At 35.7% G+C, this 20,072-nt stretch overlaps 1 protein-coding gene and 1 pseudogene across 1 annotated transcript in view; both read left to right on the forward strand.

Annotated features, from left to right (window-relative positions):
* The window catches only part of SLC26A7 (solute carrier family 26 member 7), a 180,384-nt gene that overhangs the window by 132,785 nt on the left and 27,527 nt on the right, over window positions 1–20,072 (forward strand). Inside the window, exons 11-14 of the mRNA XM_027131385.1 lie at window positions 2,680–2,786; window positions 3,770–3,836; window positions 9,230–9,367; window positions 14,575–14,623. Of these exons, the coding sequence (XP_026987186.1) occupies window positions 2,680–2,786; window positions 3,770–3,836; window positions 9,230–9,367; window positions 14,575–14,623 (361 nt within the window). The remainder of the gene's footprint in view (window positions 1–2,679; window positions 2,787–3,769; window positions 3,837–9,229; window positions 9,368–14,574; window positions 14,624–20,072) is intronic.
* LOC113633445 (serine/threonine-protein phosphatase PP1-gamma catalytic subunit B-like) lies at window positions 4,002–8,108 on the forward strand (annotated as a pseudogene).

Here is a 20,072-nt window from a genome sequence, read left to right on the forward strand (position 1 = left end):
AGTGAGAGAATGCCATGGACATATATACACTTCCAAATGTAGAATAGGTAGCTAGTGGGAAGCAGCTGCATAGCACAGGGAGATCAGCTTGGTGCTTTGTGACCACCTAGAGGGGTGGGATAGGGAGGGTGGGAGGGAGAGGCAAGAGGGAGGAGATATGGGGATATATGTATATGTATAGCTGATTCACTTTGTTATAAAGCAGAAACTAACACAACATTGTAAAGCAATTATACTCCAATAAAGATGCTAAAATAAAAGAAAAATTAGAAATTTTTATTTCTTTAAACTTTTTACAGTTTAATAATAATTCTACTTTGAGTTGTAGATCAAAACCCTCTTTGAGATAATGAGGAAATAGGGATCCAAAATGGAAGCCTTACTGATGGATTTAGAACTGAGTTTGAGTAACTGAACAGTAGAGATAGAATTAAGACCTACAGAAATTTAATAATATGTATCAATCACCAAAACAGCGTAACAGATGGAGCAGAGAAGTGAAGTGATTGAGCATCTGCTGAACTGTGTTTTACACCGATACATTTTCTATAAAAGGAAGAGTTTATGTGTTCCCTACTTGAGGCCAACTTTGGGGTTATCTTATATTTAGGGGCTGTGAGTGCCAAATAGGGAGGAGATCAAGTAAGAATGCATAATGCAAAAAAATAGGGTTTCAAAAAAAAAAAAAGGGTTTCAAGAACCCAGTTCCTTATAGCTATGACATCTAGGATTTGGATTTTAATAGGAATTGTTACAGAATAGTGTTGGGACTTATTCTAACCAGTGGAACTATTTACTTGTCTATGTTACTAATTTCTATTTGATATTTTATTCAAAGTTATAAATGTAGCCCTGGAAAATAACTAAGCATTATAAGCCCAGCTTACAATAGGTGATATTGTGGGAGAGTAAATTCACTTTAAAAATAGAACCAGATGGTACCAACATTTTTGGTCACTCTGATGAATCATGGCATCCAGGCTCTGTGTTTTTTTAAACGGCAGGGACCAGGATCCTCAGTTCCCCATGCTATATTGAATCATGGAGGTTGGCCAGGAGGAACAGGACTTATAAAGCTTTTGGTGAGGTCTTATTCTGCCACACCCAGGCAGGTTCAGTAAGCATTAGGGGATGAGTGAGAAACAGAGCAATCATGGCAAGTTGAAGTAATGATCAAAAATTTGCAGCCTTATTTTGTACACAATCAAGTTTGGTGCAATATGTTGGGAAGGAAAAGACACACTGTGTACAAATAGAAGATTCAAATGACTCTCCATTCACCTGAATAGAGGAAAAATATCTCAGTGTCTAACCTATTAGATGACAGGATGGTGTAATAATAAGTGCTAACAGCATTACGTTTGTAGGTGATGGATCTTAACATGAGAACACTTAAAATATAGTTTCTCGTTTATTCCCAAATGTTTGTTTCTTCTATATCAAAAAGGAATTTTACAGATAAAAATCTGTCCATTTGCTTCCAAGAGCTTAGCTTTTGAAAATAGCTCAACATTAAGAACCACTCAAGCTCAGTGTAGATAAATAATACAGATAAAGGAGAAGTAAAAAATTTCAAGTTAAAAAATACCTTTTAGAAACATTTGTTTCAAACTTGTCTGGAAAAAAGAAACCTATACCCCTCCAAGAATCTGTGCTGTTTTCAGATTATAGAGAAATTTATCTTCCATTAGCATATGGAATTGAATTATGTTGTTTAAAATGGTAATACAGCTATTGGGACAGAAAGAAATCAACTTAGAATTACTTGCATAAAGTAATGAAGGTAATTTGGGAGAAAAGAGAGAGTTTGAAAATTTTGTTGGTCTACTATTTGCCAAATGCAGAATTTTGTGTTTAGAAAATATAACTTTCTGGATTTCACAAATTATTTTCCTTTTAAAGCTATTTTTGTCAGAAATAAACTTCGAATTGCCAATATAATACAGTATCCTGTTGCAAATTGTAATTTCAGGTGGTAGACAAAACTGCAATATTGTTGGAATCCCAATTGAAGGAGAAATAGAATTTTCTTGCAATCTTTTGAAATATTCCCAAGAACTAAGTTGGCCTTGAGTTTTTAACTTTCACAATTTCACAAGAAGTGACCCCTTGCAAATAAAAGTATAACTATTTTTATAGTGGTTGGTCTAAAAGTGGCTTTGGTTGTGCTGTTAGAGTCAATCATTTTAACAATAGGCTTTGAGAGTCCTACGTATCAATAGTAATAAGCTATCTTAGTTCTCTTTATAGCAATCCCAGAAAACAGAATATTACTGAGAATGACCAAAAATCTACAAACACTTGTTTGTAATATTATTACACCAAATGAGAAAACAGTAGGTAATTATGGAATGCTTTTGAAGCAAGCACATCAGCCTACTATTTACAGATCTTAAATAGAAAGTTTTTTGGGGATTGAAATAAGGGTTGTCAGCATCTATGTAAAAAGAATGTGCCTTTTCCCTTTGCCTTTGCCTTAACCTCTGTCACTGGGAGTCCGCTGGGGCCTGGGTTTGTTTCTGTGTTCCTGGACTTCTGTTTACCACTCCTTGAGTAATATATTCTTGCTGAGAGATTTCATCACAGGAATGGTAGAGAACAAGATTGTGAGGAATTTAGCAATAACGAGAAAGATGAGAATACAAAGGACCCATATCTTGTTTCCTGTTTGTTTTTCAGGGCATATGGGTCAGTACATATATATTTACAATATGCTTTGCTGCCAATGTGGGGCTGCTGTTTGGTGTTGTGTGTACCATAGCTATTGTGATTGGTCGTTTCCCAAGGTAAGATCTTATTTAAATGCTGTTTATTCTGACACAGCAGCAAATATACTGTTGCCAGTTACTTTTATTTCTGTGGAATAGATAGTATTACTCTCATGTTTTATTTATATAGAAGTTTTTATCTACATGTGATATATAACAGCACTGGTCTTAATGAGGACCAGTCAGAACTATAAAATAGAATATATAAAATCTATTAAAGTAAACAAATTAACCCCACAGCTATACAGTGCATCACAGAGCTATTTTTTTAAGTGAATGGATATAGTATTTAATGAGACACAAACCATATAACAATGTAATCATTTGAAAAGTTAAATAACCTCAAAAAATTTAATTTTTCAGAAGCTTTATTAATCTAGCTACTTTTTTCTAGATAATTTATTAATGAACACATTCTTTTTGTTTTTTACGGCACATCTGTAAACCATTCCATATTTTGATCAATTCTTTTTCTGTTTCTCAATGTTCATCATCCGATAATGCTTCTACTCACTTCTCATCCTTCCCTTGAAATTCTTTGTGAAATAATATATTCTTAAAAATTTAAGTTTTACCTCTATAGATTCTATCTTTATGAAGTTTCTATATATAGATTCATTGTTATGTGGTCCAATCTTGCCATTGATTCCCTCTTTACTTCCTTTACCCTAAAACAAGATTTTCTTAAATACCGTATACTTTCTAGCCTTCTCCCTTATTGCTCTTCTTTATCAATCCACCTCTTTAGCTTGAAGATATGGTAGCTGGGAGCCCAGGTGAGATAAATTACATTCTAAAATCTCTATTTAGATGTCTCTGTTTCTGAGGATCCCAGAGAGACACACATTTACCAGTGTCTTATGAACAAATGGGATATAGCATCTAAACCATTCTAAATATGTTCTAATTGTTAAAATAAAATGGCTTATCCTTTTTATTTCTTCATGGTTGATGTAGTAATTTGGAAATGACATTGTATTTTATATCTGCCTTAATTCTAGAGCAAAGACTCTGAGTATAAAAAATATGAAAGAAATGGAATTTAAAGTGAAGACAGAAATGGATGATGTAAGTTTAGTTTCCTTTTCCTTCGTGCAATTAATAATTTTTGTAGGTCAGATAGTTTCAAGGTATCATAAGCAGATAAATTACTACTTTAAAAATGATAATTCTATTGTTGATTAGTTTGAACTTTCAGTGGCATGTGTAACCACCATATATATAGCAATCAACATGCAACAAATCAATAGAACAACAACAGAAAGCTTGTATCAGCATGCAGATAAGAGGATAGCATGGTTCATAGATGTAAAGTTCACAGAATAATCATGGCGCAGACTAGTTCAGTTATTTGGAAACCTCTTTTCCATTATTAAGTTGACATAAAACAGTCAAACTAAACTAATAGTCTATTCCAAATAAAATGATGCAGGAAGATAGGGAATAGGGAAGGGAATAAAGCAAAGTGGGGTCATGGTATTTGTTAACACAATCAGTGACCCTCTGTTTTATTAGCAGAGGGTAATTGATGCCACCAGGATTTGTTTCTTGCACAGTGGACACCTTTTTAAGGAAACAACATATAAATTGTCTCATTCAATCCATGTTTAGGCAGGCCAATTATGTTTGAGTTCTAGCTTCTTGTTCTGAAGGATGACCCAAACAAGTTTAAAGTGAAGAAAGAAAATGTCAACTTGAATTTTTGTCAATTAAAAAAATTGGCCTTACTTTGAACATGCTTTGTAATGTTTCACTAACCTTTTTTTTTTCTTTATTTTTCATTTTTACTTGTTTTAGTACCCCATGATTGCCCTCAGAACACAGAGAACTAGCCTCCTATCAGAAGGATCAGTGTCAGGGTATTTCTGAGTAGACTGGAAGTAGAAAGTAGCAGCAGGAGTCCTTCTGTGACACCTAGGGAAATGGCTTGTGTTTTTTAACAAGTATGGAAAGATTTGCTTCATAGAAAGCTATTGGAGTTCAAAGACTTTGAAGGTGTCCCAGGCTCAAATTTTCCACCAATGCTACCTTCCTTTCCTATCCCTTTCTTTTCTTCCTTTAAATTTTCCATGGGAATTTAATGCTTATGCAAAGTCCCAGACTGACTCAGGCCTCTAAAGTCCTCAGTGTATCCACCCCACACGTACAGCCATATACCATAGCCTTGACATTCTTAGCTTTGAAACAGAATTCTCAGTTTAAAGATCACTGGTTAATAAATTCTACCTAATTCATACCTTCTTCTCAAGCTAAATATGTGAGGAAGTGAATGAGGGGATTTGCAGGAAGATGAAAGTGCTGAAATTTCTCCATGTCTTTAAAACTTGATTTGTTCTAGTCTAGCCACCTACCTGAATAATAACTGTGTCACATGGAAATCTTAATTTTATTAGAATATTACACCTCACTAGTTATTTAATGTTTTGTACCAAAACTAAGAGGGAAAACAGTAAGATAGAGAAAGATTTGAATATGAACTCTTAGGTGGAACTTTTAGCTAACTTCAAGAGTAGTGGTGATCTGTCACTCCTCCCTTCTGTTTATGCACGCTCTCACCCCTTCTTCACATGAAACACTCACTCTCAATTTGGAAGACCCCTCCCCACTCAGTGAATTCAACTCTATTGAGAATTTCTTTTCTTGCCCCATTTGAGTCTCTGTTCCTTAATAAATACCTAGCTTTAAAAAGTATATTATCTTAAAGCATATTGGCACAAACATGTGGTGTGATTAGTGAGTCCATTTAAGATGTGGGTCTTTGTCATAACTAAACCTGACAGGCCAAATAATTGTTTTATTTTTGGCTTATAAGAGATTTCCTCTTGATTAAAAGTTAATTTGGTAGGGCTTCCCTGGTGGCGCAGTGGTTGAGAGTCCGCCTGCCTATGCTGGGGACACGGGTTCGTGCCCCGGTCCGGGAAAATCCCACATGCCGCTGAGTGGCTAGGCCCTTGAACCATGGCCGCTGAGCCTGCGCGTCCGCAGCCTGTGCTCCACAACGGAAGAGGCCACAACAGTGAGAGGTCCGTGTACAGCAAAAAAAAAAAAAGTTAATTTGGTAACTTAAGCGTTTTTGTTTTCTTGAATTGTTTATTTTCAGCAAATCTTCTAACTTTCTAGAGTTTAAACAGTTGTGTAGCTATAGAAACTTTTTGACATTATCTAGCTTAAAAATTTACCTATGTTAGCTCTCGTGGTTCCAGTGGGGAGAGAAGGAGGAAACAGGGAGCCCCTGCCACCGCTGCCACCACCATGTCTGTGCTGGTGGTGTGGGAAAAGAGGCGTGAATCCCAAGGTGCTACCGTAGTTGTTGCCGCTGCGGGAGGGTCGGCGGTGGGAACGTAATGGAAGATATACACTAAACATCGACAGCATCATCCAATGGCTGCTGGAAGTGAGAGTGTCCAAGCCTGGTAAGAATGTCCAGCTACAGGAGAACGAAATCAGAGGACTTTGCTTAAAGTTCGGAGAGATCTTCCAAAGTCAGCCTATCCTACTGGAACTTGAAGCACCACTCAAAATATGTGGTGATATCCATGGGCAGTAGTATTATTTGCTTTGACTTTTTGAGTATGGTGTTTTCCCACCAGAAAGCAATTACCTGTTTTTTGGGGACTATGTGGACAGGGGATAGCAGTCATTGGAGACTATCTGCCTCTTATTGCCTTACAAAACCAAATATCCTGAGAATTTTTTTCTTCTCAGAGGAAACCCGAATGTGCCAGGATCAATAGAATTTATGGATTTTATGATGAATGTAAAAGAAGATACAACATTAAACTATGGAAAACTTTCACAGACTGCTTTAACTGTTTACCGATAGCAGCCATCATGGATGAGAAAATATTCTGCTGTCATGGAGGTTTATCACCAGGATCTTCAGTCTATGGAGCAGATTCAGTGAATTATTCAACCAATTGATGTACCAGATCAAGGTCTTCTTTTGTGGTCTGACCCTGATAAAGATGTCTTAGGCTGGGTTGAAAATGACAGAGGCGTGTCCTTCACATTTGGTGCAGAAGTGGTTGCAAAATTTCTCCATAAGTATGATTTGGATCTTATATGTAGAGCCTATCAGGTGGTTGAAGACGGATATAAATTTTTTGCAAAGAGACAATTGGTCACTCTGTTTTCTGCACGCAGTTGTTGTGGAGGGTTTGACAATGCAGGTGCCATGATGAGTGTGGATGAAACACTAATGTGTTCTTTTCAGATTTTAAATCCTGCAGAGAAAAAGAAACCAAATACCATGAGACCCATAACACCTCCAAGGGGTATGATCACAAAGCAGGCAAAGAAATAGATGTCATTTTGACACTGCCTACTTGAGACTTGTAACATATACTCTATATCCTTCATTTTTAAAACTGAAATGTATATTGGTCAGCTTTTACAAACAACTTTAGTGATGGTGCTAAAGCTATACAGCCCAGGACAGTTTATCCTGTGTAAGGGATGGGTGTATAGTTGATCTTTTTTTAAAAATTCAGTACAGCCCATGAATAATGTAAATGCTCATTTTCTTTAGGATATAGAGACCTAGTGTGCTCAATCTGTACATTATTGTCATAAAATGCATACTGTTGGATACAAAACACTGTGAACTTTTTTGTTTGTTTGTTTGTTTCAAAGGAATTGCTTTTCTCTCATTGTCTTGTCATGTACAAACTAGTTTTTTTTTTTTTTTTTTTTTTTTTTTTGCGGTACATGGGCCTCTCACTGTTGTGTTGTGGCCTCTCCCGTTGCGGAGCACAGGCTCCGGACGCGCAGGCTCAATGACCATGGCTTACAGGCCCAGCCGCTCCACAGCATGTGGGATCTTCCCGGATCGGGGCACGAACCTGTGTCCCCTGCATCGGCAGGCGGACTCTCAACCACTGCGCCACCAGGAAAGCCCACAAACTAGTTTTTATAGCTATCAAAATTAGGAGTAACTTTCAACCTTACCAGCATCACTGGTATATATATTTAATTAAATCACACTTTCCCCTGTGGTATACTTAAAATGACAATTAAAGCCATTATTTGACATTATAAAGCCATTATGACTCTTTCCTAAAGCCAAAGTTTCTGTTGAAATATGTATTGACACTCCCCTAAGTACAAGGTGGCATGGTTGTGTACCCCTGCTGCCTTCATGGGGATTCAAAAACAGGTTTTTGAGTTTGAATACCAATTAGTAACATAGTGCTGTTTAAGCTATTGATTAAAGTTAATAACATTTTGTATGATTTCCATATAGTCTTTTCACTAAGTAATCCTTTTACAGTTATATCAGGCTTGAACCCGTCCATTCAGAAAGCTTCAAATTATAGAAATAATACTGTTCTATATGAGTGACCAATTATGCTTTCTTTCCCTACATTCTTTATTCTGTGGTGAAATTGAGGCTTATAAGTCAAAACAAAGGAACTAACTTACTATCCACCAGTTTATACAGAACTCACAGTATCTATGACTGTTTTAAAACTAAGATCTGTTTAAAAGAAATCTGTTTCAACAGCTGACCATGTGGTAAAAATGAATTCAGACTTATTAAATGATGGAATTGTTTTAAAAAAAATTACCTACTTTAAAAAGCAAGGAATCTAAGAGAGGTTAAACTAATTGTCCAAATTCATATATCTGATATTTTCTTTTATCTTTCTATCTCTGCCTGTCTGTGTCTCCTCCTCAATGTGAGTACTAAAGTCTGAAGGGATATTGCTTTATTTAGTTGGTAAGGAGTTATCATTTCATAGAACTTACCATCCTCTCAGTTTCTAAGACAGACCCCTGCCCCAAAGGTCATGGAGAAGATGGTATTGCCAGGAAGACCTGGGCAAATGGCCAAAGCAGACACCTTTTGTATTGAAATTTTTCCTTCCTCATTTCCTCACGTCTTGCCTACATCCTAAATCCAATGTAATCTAGGCCTGCCCAAAGTGAAATTACCTTCCTGATAATACCTCTTGGTTTCTTTCTCTCAATCAGAACTATCAGTCACTTGTAAGGTTATATTCCTGCCTAAGGAAGACTATGTCATTATGAGGTAAATGACTTGACAATGACCCTTTAGGACATATTTTCATTTTTAAAAATACTGATGGCTAGGTAAAGGAATTTTAAATTTCTAGACTGAGTGGAAGAGGTACTTTTAGGAGGATAAGTCTTCATGATACTCTTTGGATAGTCTAGGCTGTTGCCTCCCCAAAACCCAATTAGTAGGAATAAGGACCATTTTTCGGAAAAGCTGCAGACTTATCTCATGGTTACTAATGTTTCTTAATAAAGAGGAAGTACATATTTTCCCTGAGAAGTATGATAGTATACTAAATTCTCCAAAGAAATTTTAATGAAAACATCAGCCAGGAGATTGCTTCCATAACTGAGTGGCATTTGGACTTGTAGGATTTTGATTCATTGTAGGATTTATTTCTTTCAGAACTCTGAATCTATTCCTTTTTTTTTCCTTGTAAAAGGAAACGCTGCAGCAGGTGAAAATTATCTCAATAAACAACCCACTTGTTTTTCTGAATGTAAAGAAGTTTCATACTGATCTAATGAACATAATCCAAAAAGAAAATGCCAACAACCAGCCACTTGATGAAATCAGCAAGGTAGGGTCAACTCTTTCATGATTACAATATCATGCTACAGATAACCTTATATCATGATACCCCAAAAATGTTATCATGTAAATATAATATGTTATAAAAGTGTTCAGAGATCTCTTCCTGAACAAAACCTTATATTGTATTATACTTTTTATTTGGCTCTTGTAGTTAGCTTTTAGGTAATCGCTTTTGTTCATTCATTTGTTCAGTTGTTCACTTACTCATTAATTCAGCATATATCTAATGGACATGTGTACTAAGTGCTATAACCCTGAGGAGAATAAATAAGACAAATCACTTAAATCAAAGGATCTTTTTACCAAGAGAAAGAAGAGTTAGATCTACCTCTAAAAGAGAATATGGTAAATAACTCAGAGAAGGATAAACTGTTGCCATCATTATAATGTTATTTTAAAATGCCATCATTCTTTATCTCCATAAATTATCTCAATTAACACAGATAGTAAATCAAATGTGCATCAGGATGAGTTCATGTGAATGAGCTATCTGTAATCATTTGAATCCTTAAGCTCTCTGCAATGTTAAGAGCAGGGACTTTGGAGCTAAGCTGCCTGGGTGAGCCACTTAGGAATGGTGGGATCCTAACCAAGATATTTAATCTTTTCTGTTGCAGTTTCCTAATCAGTACTAGAGATGATTAAATGAGCTAATATACACAAAGAAATTAGAATAGTGTCTGGCCTACTCAATACTATAAAGTCGTAGCTAGAGGGCTTCCCTGGTGGCACAGTGGTTAAGAGTCCGCCTGTCGATGCAGGGGACACGGGTTCGTGCCCAGGTCCGGGAAGATCCCACATGCCGTGGAGCGGCTAGGCCCGTGAGCCATGGCCACTGAGCCTGCGCGTCCGGAGCCTGTGTTCCGCAACAGGAGAGGCCACAACAGCGAGAGGCCCGCGTACCGCAAAAAAAAAAAAAAAAACTTAGCTAGAATTATTAGTTTGATTCAGTGCAAATAATGCCCTCTCAATGAAGCATTTCTTGACTTTTAGATAACAAAGATCTCTTTTTTCTCTTGTATCCTTGAGCATATACTACCTCCCAGTCAGTCAGATACATAGGAGACCTTGGCCCTTCCACTTCTGTTATCTCAGGAGCTAATTCCACACTCCTGTCTCTGCAGCTTCATGCTTCTGCCTCTGGGCCTCATAGTGATCCACATAACAGAGGTCCTAAATACAAGATCAAATATGAAATTTGCTGGGCACAGTTCAAAATGAAAATGTGAAGTTCCTTTTTCAACAGTTGTTATGAATTTCAAAATGGTGACAACAGAGCATTAAGCCAAATGAGAGACCCTTCTAAGCATGGGGTCCTGTGTGACTGCACAGGGCTCAAGCCCATGAAGCTGGCCCTGTCTATATATCTCCACACCTTCTTTACCCCTCACTGTGATCTTTAGGATGTCACTTTCATTGGAATATTAGGACCTAGCACCTTTGATTTTGGGGTGAGAAGAACTTGCTCTTATGCCAAAGGGGGAGATATATTCCTCATTGTTCAAGTTGTATATTAGGCCTAATTTTAATCACAAAGCCATTCTATACCTTACAGAGTGTTAAACTGTATTATGAGAGAGGTAGGCTCTTGCGGCTGACGTTAAGCTCATAACACCATGTATAACAATATTGTGGGAAAATCTGTCTAGAGTGTCAAATAACCTAATTAACCCACAAGAAGTTGTGGTCTTATTTTACCAAAATCTAAATTTACTTATTGAAATAATATACTAGATTGTGGGCTTTATCATTTCTAGTAGAGTACCTGACATGAGGATTCTTATAACAAATTATTTACCGATAGTCGATAGTGTTTTCCTTAGAATATTTTCCTGCAAGATTAAGGTTGCTCCAACTTGTTTTCAGAAATTGCAAATTGGTGTGTGTTTACCTTGTAGTGTACCTTAGAAACAAATCTCATTAACACAGTCTTCTGTGAGAAGGTTCTACATATATGATTTTACCTACTTGGGACTTCAGAAAATTGAGTCTAAAAATCAAATAGAGTTTATTGAATCTAGGTTTTTGGTACGTAATGGCACCCAAAAGGATTCTTTAACTCAGAACTTTATGATGGTGAGAAAGAATTTGTTGAAACTGAGCTCTACTCTAATGATAATAAAGCAAATATTGTATGTATATTTGTATGTTATGAATTTTAAAGGACACAACAAGGACTCAGATGGCACTCTGGAATTCCTCCTCTCAGAGGAACCTGGGGTAAACCTTTATTCAGAATGCTTAAAAGGATAGTCTTGAGCATGGATGATCTTTTGGGCAACTCATATTGTCCTTGTCACACACTGTCTGCCTAGGATATCTACTTATTTTAAGGACTATGCACTTATTGTAAGTTCAGTTTTGGAGTAACAAGTCTGCATCAATTAATCTCTGCTGCAGCTTTGCCTCCCTTTATCAGGCTGAACATAGTAGTCTATAGTTGTTCCTTGAACTGGAGTGCTCTGCCAGGGACTTGATCTTCTCTTCTCTGACAGCTGAATTTTCAACAGATAGTAGTGATGGAAGGGCATTTTAAACATTCCAGAGCAGGAAGATTTACATCCTATTCAAAACATAAACTGAAAAAGGATCCCCTGTTAGGTTATGTAACAATATACTTCTATATCATTATACTGCTCTACTTCCTGTATATCACTATTAAATATCTCCCTGAATGCAGAAGCTTAGAAGGATCTCAGACTGCTAGTGTTTGATGGATTCATGCTCATTATTATATAGGCTACAGATATTCACTATAATATTATCACCATTTTGTGGTCTCACTTTGCAAGAGAAGTTTCAATCTGCTGTTTACCTAAAATTTTCTTTTGCTCAGACAAGGTTTTTTTTTTTTAAAGTAGATTTTAGTTTTTAGAACAGTTTTAGATTTACAGAGAAAAATTGAGAAGTTAGTATAGAGAGTTCCTATATACCCCACACCACACAGTTTCCTCTATTATTAACTTCTTGTATTAGTGTGACATATTTATTATAATCGATCAACCAATATGGGTACATTATCATTAATTATAGTCCATGCTTTATTCAGATTTACTTAGTTTTACCTAATGTCCTTTTACTGCTCCAGAATTCCAGCCAGGATATTACATTACAGTTAGTTGTCCTGTCTCCTTAGATTCTCTTGGCTGTGATAGTTTCTTAGACTTTCCCTTTTTTGATGGCCTTGACAGTTTTGAGTAGTACTGGTCAGGTATTTTGTAGAATGCCCCTCTGGTGGAATTATCTCTTATTTTTCTCATGGTAGGACTGGATATATGGGTTTTCAGGAGGAAAACTATAGAGGTGAAGTGCCATTTTCATCACATTGTTTCAAGGGTACAAATATAAACATGATTTATCACTGTTGATGTTGACCTTGATCACTTGGATGAGATAGTATTTGTCAGGTTTCTTCACTGTAAAGTTACTCTTTTTTCCCCTTTCCATGCTGTAGTCCTTGAAAGCAAGTCACTCTGTGCAGCCTGTACTTAAGGAATGTGGAGTCATTCTCCACCTTCTCGAGAGTGGAGTATCTGATTTAAACTTCTTCTGCAGGAGAGATTTCAGACAAGGTATTTTAAGAGGAGGGAAAGGAATCACATTTGTTGACTGTCTCTCAAGGGCAAGTCCCTTTAAGTGGGCTATCTAACTTAATTGTTATCAGCCCCATGATGTAACTGACTTTACCTGAATGTTACAAAAAAGGAAGGTTGAGACTTAGAAATGTAAAATAACCTGGTGAAAATTATTTGATAACTGTCAGAATCAGACTTAAAACATATAAGCTGAACCACTGCGATTAAGAAGGGAAAATAGATGTTTTGTGGTCACCCTCTAAGATGAAATCTGATTTCATGAGAAAAGCAATATAATGTAGAAGTTTGAAGCATGAGGTGCAGAGTGGAAAGACATGAGCTCAGGTTCTAACTCAGTTCTTACTAGCTTTGTGACTTTGGTCAGATTATTTAACCATTTCAATCTTTAGAAGTCTTCCAAATTCAGAAATTTTCCAACTTTCGGATGAAAAATGAGATCAGTAGTAAATTCATAGGATTATTCTGAGGATTAAATGATTAATGTCAAGTTCTTGGTATATAATAAGTACTCAAGAAATAACAATTGTTATCATCATTAACAGTACTAACAATAACACATTTTTGAGAAGTACCGGGCATGTTATAATTTTAGAGGAATCAATTATTTTTAATTTCAAAGAAGTTTAATTGTAGGATATAGAGTCGTTTTCATTCTCCAGCATTTCCATAAATCAGGAATGTTTTTTCTTGGACATTTTCATGGAGCTTCAGATGAACAGCTAACTTTAAAAATATTTATTTTTATTGGAGTATGGTTGATTTACAATATTGTGTTAGTTTCAGGTTACAACAAAATGATTCAGTTATACAAACATATGTATCTTTTTTTTCAGATTCTTTTCACTTACAGGTTATTACAAAATATTGAGTACAGTTCCCTGTGCTACACAGTAGGTCCTTGTTGGTTATATACGTCATATATAGTAGTGTGTATATGTTAATCCCCAAATCCTAACTTATCCTTCCCCCACACTTTCCCCATTGGTAACCATACCCTTGTTTTCTATGTCTATGAGTCTGTTTTTGTTTTGTAAATAAGTTCATTTGTATCATTATTTTTTAGATTCCACATATACGCGATATCATATGATATTTATCTCTGTCTGGCTTACTTCACATTACTCAGCCATAAAAAAGAATAAAATAATGCCATTTGCAGCAACATGGATGGACCTAGAGTTTATCATATTAAGCGAACAGCTAACTTTTGTATAATATGAAATATATTGTTGGCGGTCTCTCTTTGAGAGTGCTGTGTTAATGAAGTTAATTTCTGACTGGATACGCTACAATGAAAAACATGTACAAATGTTCAATTCCTGATCAAATATTAAAACAAACTTAATCTTGCAGAAAACGTTCTAAAGAAGATGGTTTGACTTGATAGTTTAAATTATCTACTGAGCTAACATAAGCTTAGAACTAATTATTTTATTATTTTAGTTTGTTGTATTTATCATTCTGAAAAAAGCTAGGAAAAATAATTATTGGATACTAGTTTCCTTTGTTATTTATGGAGAAAAGAATGATGTTCTTTTTCAGGGACAGAAATGAATTTTTATAATGTTATTCTTCTTTATATTTGTTTTCATTTCAGTGTGAACAAAACACATTGCTCAATTCTCTATCCAATGGCATTTGCAATGGTGAGTTAGCTTAAAAAACAACTAAGTGTTCTGACTTGAATATAGACCAGAGAATGAAATCTTCTTCCCCTTCTTCTCCCTCTCTGCCTCCTACTTCTTTCTTCCCTCTCTCCTCCTGGTCTACATCCTCCGTCCTCTCTCCACCTTCTCTTCCTCCCTCCTCCTATTCTCTCCTCCTCCATCTCCCTCCTCTTTGCCTACTCCATCCTCCTCTCTTTTTTCTCTCTTCCTCCTTCTTTCTCTTATCTCTCTCCTATTCTGTCCTCCCCCTTCCTCCTTCTTTTCTTCTTCTTCCCTCTCATCCTCCTAATCTTTTAGAAGTGAATTTAAGATGTATAAACCTACAAAGGATGAAGGTGTAAAACTTTATTATGAGGCATTAAGAATACCTGAAACACAAATTAATGGTATTTTTTTTGTAAAAATGGAAGGAAATAAAATGTCCACTGATCAGAATGTACAATATTGAAAAGATGTCAGTTCTCGAATTTATTTATAGATATAAATTGAATCACAATTAAAATTCCAATAGGACATTTTAATGGCAATTGACAAGCTCATTCTCAATTTTGTACAAAAACAAATGGCTAAGAATAGGCACAACTGTTGAAATATATGAACAAGTGGGAGAACATGTTTTCTTATGTATGTATAGATGTATTATAAAACCCTAATAATCAGTGGAGTGTGGTACTGGTTCAAAGATAAGTGAACAGATCAATAGGACAGAGTAGAGAGCACAGAAGTAAGGAAAAAATCTCACATATATTGGTGTTTTATTTGTGACAAATGTGGCATTTGTGACAAAAGCAGTGAGTAAAAGACAGTCTTGTTAATATACAATGATGAGACAATCACGTATCCATAATGAATGAAATTAGACCTTTATCTCATACCATACCCCAAATCAGTACCAGCTGGATCAAAGTCCTAGGAGTGGTAGACAAATTATAAATTTAGAAGAGAACATAGGAGAATATATATAAGAAATGTTAAACATTATCATTAAAATTCACTAGATTATTATCAAGAGCTTTTGTTTACCAAAAGGCATCATATAAAGCATAAAGAGATAAGCCAGAGTAAAAAGAGATAGGCGTAACAAATAAAATGGAGAAAGAATTGCACTCCCCAGGATATCAAGGAGTAAAAGTGGCAGATGGCCTGTTAGGAAAATGGGCAAGAGACATGAACAGACATTTCACAAAATGAGACATTTTCAAATATACCAATAAACATATGAGAATATGCTTAAATTCACTATTGTTATTTATAATAATTATTGAGGAAATGTATATTAAATTCATAATAAATAACACTACATATATATATATATAATTGATATTTTTAAAAGTCTGACAATACCAAGTATTGGTGAGGATGTACAGCAACAAAAAGTTTCTTGCAGTGCTAGTGGGAGTGTAAACTGTTACAACAACCTTGGAAAAACAGTTTCACAATATCATATAAAGTTGAAGATACCATACCTTATGACCAGCAATTCCACTCCCAGTTATACATTCTAGCAATTTACGTAAACAAGAATGTTCACACAGTATTGGTTGTAACTACACAAACCTGGAAACAGCTCATATTTCAAAAAAAAATTATTAGGTATATATAACTATGGAATATTTGTACATTTGAATTTTTATTTGATATATTTATTATACTATATATATATACAATAATGAAAACTAGATGAGTCTTATAAACTTAATTGGGCAAAAATAAAAAGATGAAAGAAAACATTAAATTCAAATTCCATTATATAAACTTAAAAAAAAACAACAGGAAAAACTGACATACTGATTTTTGTTCTTCTAAAGACAATAAAAAAGGAATCTCTTAATATCTGTACCTGGAAACACATACAAGATTGTTCATAGTAGCTTTGTTTATAATTCTCCCAAATGCAGAAACAACTAAAATATTTATTAACAGTACAGTGGATAAAGAACATATGGAATGTTTATATAAATACATATTATAATAAATACATATTATAATATCTATTATATTACTTTATGTAAAGTATTCTAAATAAATGTATAACATATAGAATAGAATAAAATAAATATCATATAAATATATGAATTAATTGCATGACCCACATCAACATGGATGCAGCTCAGATGTTAGTTTCTCTGGTCTCTTCTGACTTCTTGTAGCGAATTTACTTTCTCCTACATTGTGCTTTCAAAGGACGCTTGTATAATACTGGTATTGTACTTATTTAATGATCATTTCTTAAAGATCTCACTTTTCTGCTAATCTGGAAACTTTTTAAGGGCATTCTCACCTCTGCATCATTAGATCAGGCTCACTTTGCACAGAGCAGTAGCTGATGGTCATGGTCACCTTTGCTCTGTCCTTGTGAAATTTTGGCACCCAGTGGCCCTTTTATAGTAGCTAGGACTGGTTGACCAGAATATTTTTCTGGTATTTTCCTTCTCTCCCCTCTTCTGACACTCCAAAGTATCTAGGTTCTCCCATCTCTCACTCTTGTTCAGGGGCAACCTCCTGTTCTCACTTCCCTGTGCTTTAAATCCTCAGGTTTCATTTACTGCTCATGTTCTTGGTTTCCTCTCTCAATTTAACTAGTAAAACCTATAACTCTTGGTTTTATTGCCTTTACATTTCACTTCTGTGACTCTAATTCTGTCTTTAACCATATTCAAAATGAATTAGTATGACTTTCATATATTTTTTTTCTGTTATGAGACAGTCTTTGTCTTACTCCATGGATAGAAAATACCCAGTTTCCCATGCTTACATCAGACAGAATTAATTAATCAAGGCACTTCCTCCTATGAGCCAAAGTAACCTGAGAATCTTCTAAACAGGCAGTTTTAAGAAGCTGCTACAAATGGTTGGTGTTGACACACAAGCTGAGATGTAGTTGCCATCCCAGCTCTATTATATTCTGTGATGTAATGATACATTAATCTTAAATCACCTTTTTAAAAAAGCCTTCTTATGCATTAGAGATTATAAAGATTCCCTTCTGAGGATCAAGTGCCCACTCCTCATCTAAAACCCTTCCTTATTTTCTCAAACTGATTTCCCTTTCACTACACATTACACAAGTTCTCTATCCCAATCAGATGAATCAGTTCATGGCCCCTACATCTAATTTTATTGTCCCTGGATCTGATCCTTTATTTATCTTCTCCCTTCTAGAACAATCTACTTTTTGCCAATCCAAATACTATATTTTCTTCAAGGTTTAATAGAGAAGTAAAGTAAATTGAAGGGACACACTCTTTGGCAATCTCAGGTAGACAAAGAAGTCAGCCAGATCCATAGAGGGGAATATACAGTCAAGTGCAGCCTGGAATTCAGTGTCTTCAGCTGTAAGATGGAAATCATAGTAACATGGAGAGACTACCACATGCCTCACTCAGTCACATATCGCCTTACATGGTTATAAAGTTGTTTCATTCATCCATATTTTCCTCCTAACTAGATTTTTAAGGGAAGAAATGTATTTTAAATTTCCATTGCATTATCCTTCATTGTCCAATGAACACTAGGTCAGTGAATGAAAATTACAGTGCTAATATTTGTATAGCACTTCCAAGTTTTCAAAGGACATTCTTCTGAATAACTGAAATAGATAATTGGCAACTATACTTCCATTTTCAAATAGGTAATAGGATACTATTCATTTTACTGATGAAAATGTCGAGGACATAGATAACTAATTTGCTCAGGATTGTGCAGTTGGTTAGGGACAGAGGAGGAACTCAAGTCCCTGTCAAACACAGACATGTGTACAGGAAAGGGTGCTTAAAGCTGGGATTTGGGAGTTCTGAGCCAGATGCAGTCTGCAGGAACACAACCAAGAAGGGTGTGTTGGTGCTAATACAGGGAAAAGGAGGTAACAGACAGCACCATCTTCCTCTTCTTTGGTTGAAAGCTTGTGAAAATGGACATAGAGGATGGACTTAAAAGAGATTTCAGTATGTAATTAACATAACCAGCACGGTTTAGGTGTTGGGGGAAGAGAGAGGGCAATACAAATGATGATTTGAAGCTTTGAACCACTCAAACTGGGATAAATAACAGGAAATCCAGGAGGGTAGCTAAAAGGAAAGGGAAGTTTATTTTAGGAGATGGTGAATTTAAGATACTGGGAGATCATCAGGAGACATCCATGAGTTTTGGGGACCACTGAAGAGATCTGGAAGTAACTAAAGCAAAGGGGGATATCAGCTGGGAAAGGGAGTAGGAAAGAGGAAAGAGAATAAAAAATACCCTCTCCAGACAATCTTTACAGAAGAGGAAGATTGGATTGAAAAATCAAAATATGTAAATACATATAAACTACATAAATAATAAGATGGAAATCATCATATTTCTCTGAATGAAAACAAAAATTGCACAAATGTGAATAAATCTTCCATTAACATGTTTAGTATGTTGTGTTCCAAAACACTTTAGTCACATTGTGCCATTACCAAGAAGCACTCTGTCAACGTCCCTCTTAGCATTGTGATTTTTCAGGTTCATCTCCACCATCTTCTTTTTTTTTTTAACATCTTTATTGGTGTATAATTGCTTTACAATAGTGTGTTAGTTTCTGCTTTACAGGAAATTGAATCACCTATACATATAGGTATATCCCAATATGTAGTCCCTCTTACATCTACCTCTGACCTTCCATATGCCACCCCTCTAGGTGGTCACAAAGCACCCAGCTAATCTCCCTGTGCTATGAGGATGCTTCCCATTAGCTATCTATTTTATATTAGGTAGTATATATAAGTCCATGCCACTCTCTCACTTTATCCCAGCTTACGTTTCCCCCTCCCCATGTCCTCAAGTCCATTCTCTATGTCTACGTCTTTATTTCTGTCTTGCCCCTAGGTTATCAGAACATTTTTTTTTTTTAGATTCCATATATATGTGTTAGCATGCTGTATTTATTTTTATCTTTCTAACTTACTTCACTCTATATGACAGTCTCTATGTCCATCGACCTCACTACAAATAACTCAATGTAGTTTCTTTTTATGGCTGAGTAATATTCCATTGTATATATGTGCCACATGTTTATGCATTCATCAGTCGATGGACTCTTAGGTTGCTTCCATGTCCTGGTTATTGTAAATAGTGCTGCAATGAATATTGTGGTACATGACTCTTTTTGAATTACGGTTTTCTCAGGGTATATGCACAGTACTGGGAATGCTGGGTCGCATGGCAGTTCTATTTTTAGTTTTTTTAAGGAACCTCCATACTGTTTTCCATAGTGGCTGTATCAATTTACATGCCCACCAGCAGTGCAAGAGGGTTCCCTTTTCCCCACACCCTCTCCAGCATTTACTGTTTGCAGATATTTTGTTGATGGCCATTCTGACTGGTGTGAGGTGATACCTCATTGTCATTTTGATTTGCATATCTCTAATGATTAGTGATGTCGAGCATCCTTTCATGTGTTTGT

The sequence above is a fragment of the Aethalodelphis obliquidens genome, unplaced genomic scaffold (genome assembly GCF_003676395.1).
Source record: "Aethalodelphis obliquidens isolate GAN/ISIS:26980383/991018 unplaced genomic scaffold, ASM367639v1 scaffold39, whole genome shotgun sequence".
Lineage (NCBI taxonomy): Eukaryota > Metazoa > Chordata > Mammalia > Artiodactyla > Delphinidae > Aethalodelphis > Aethalodelphis obliquidens.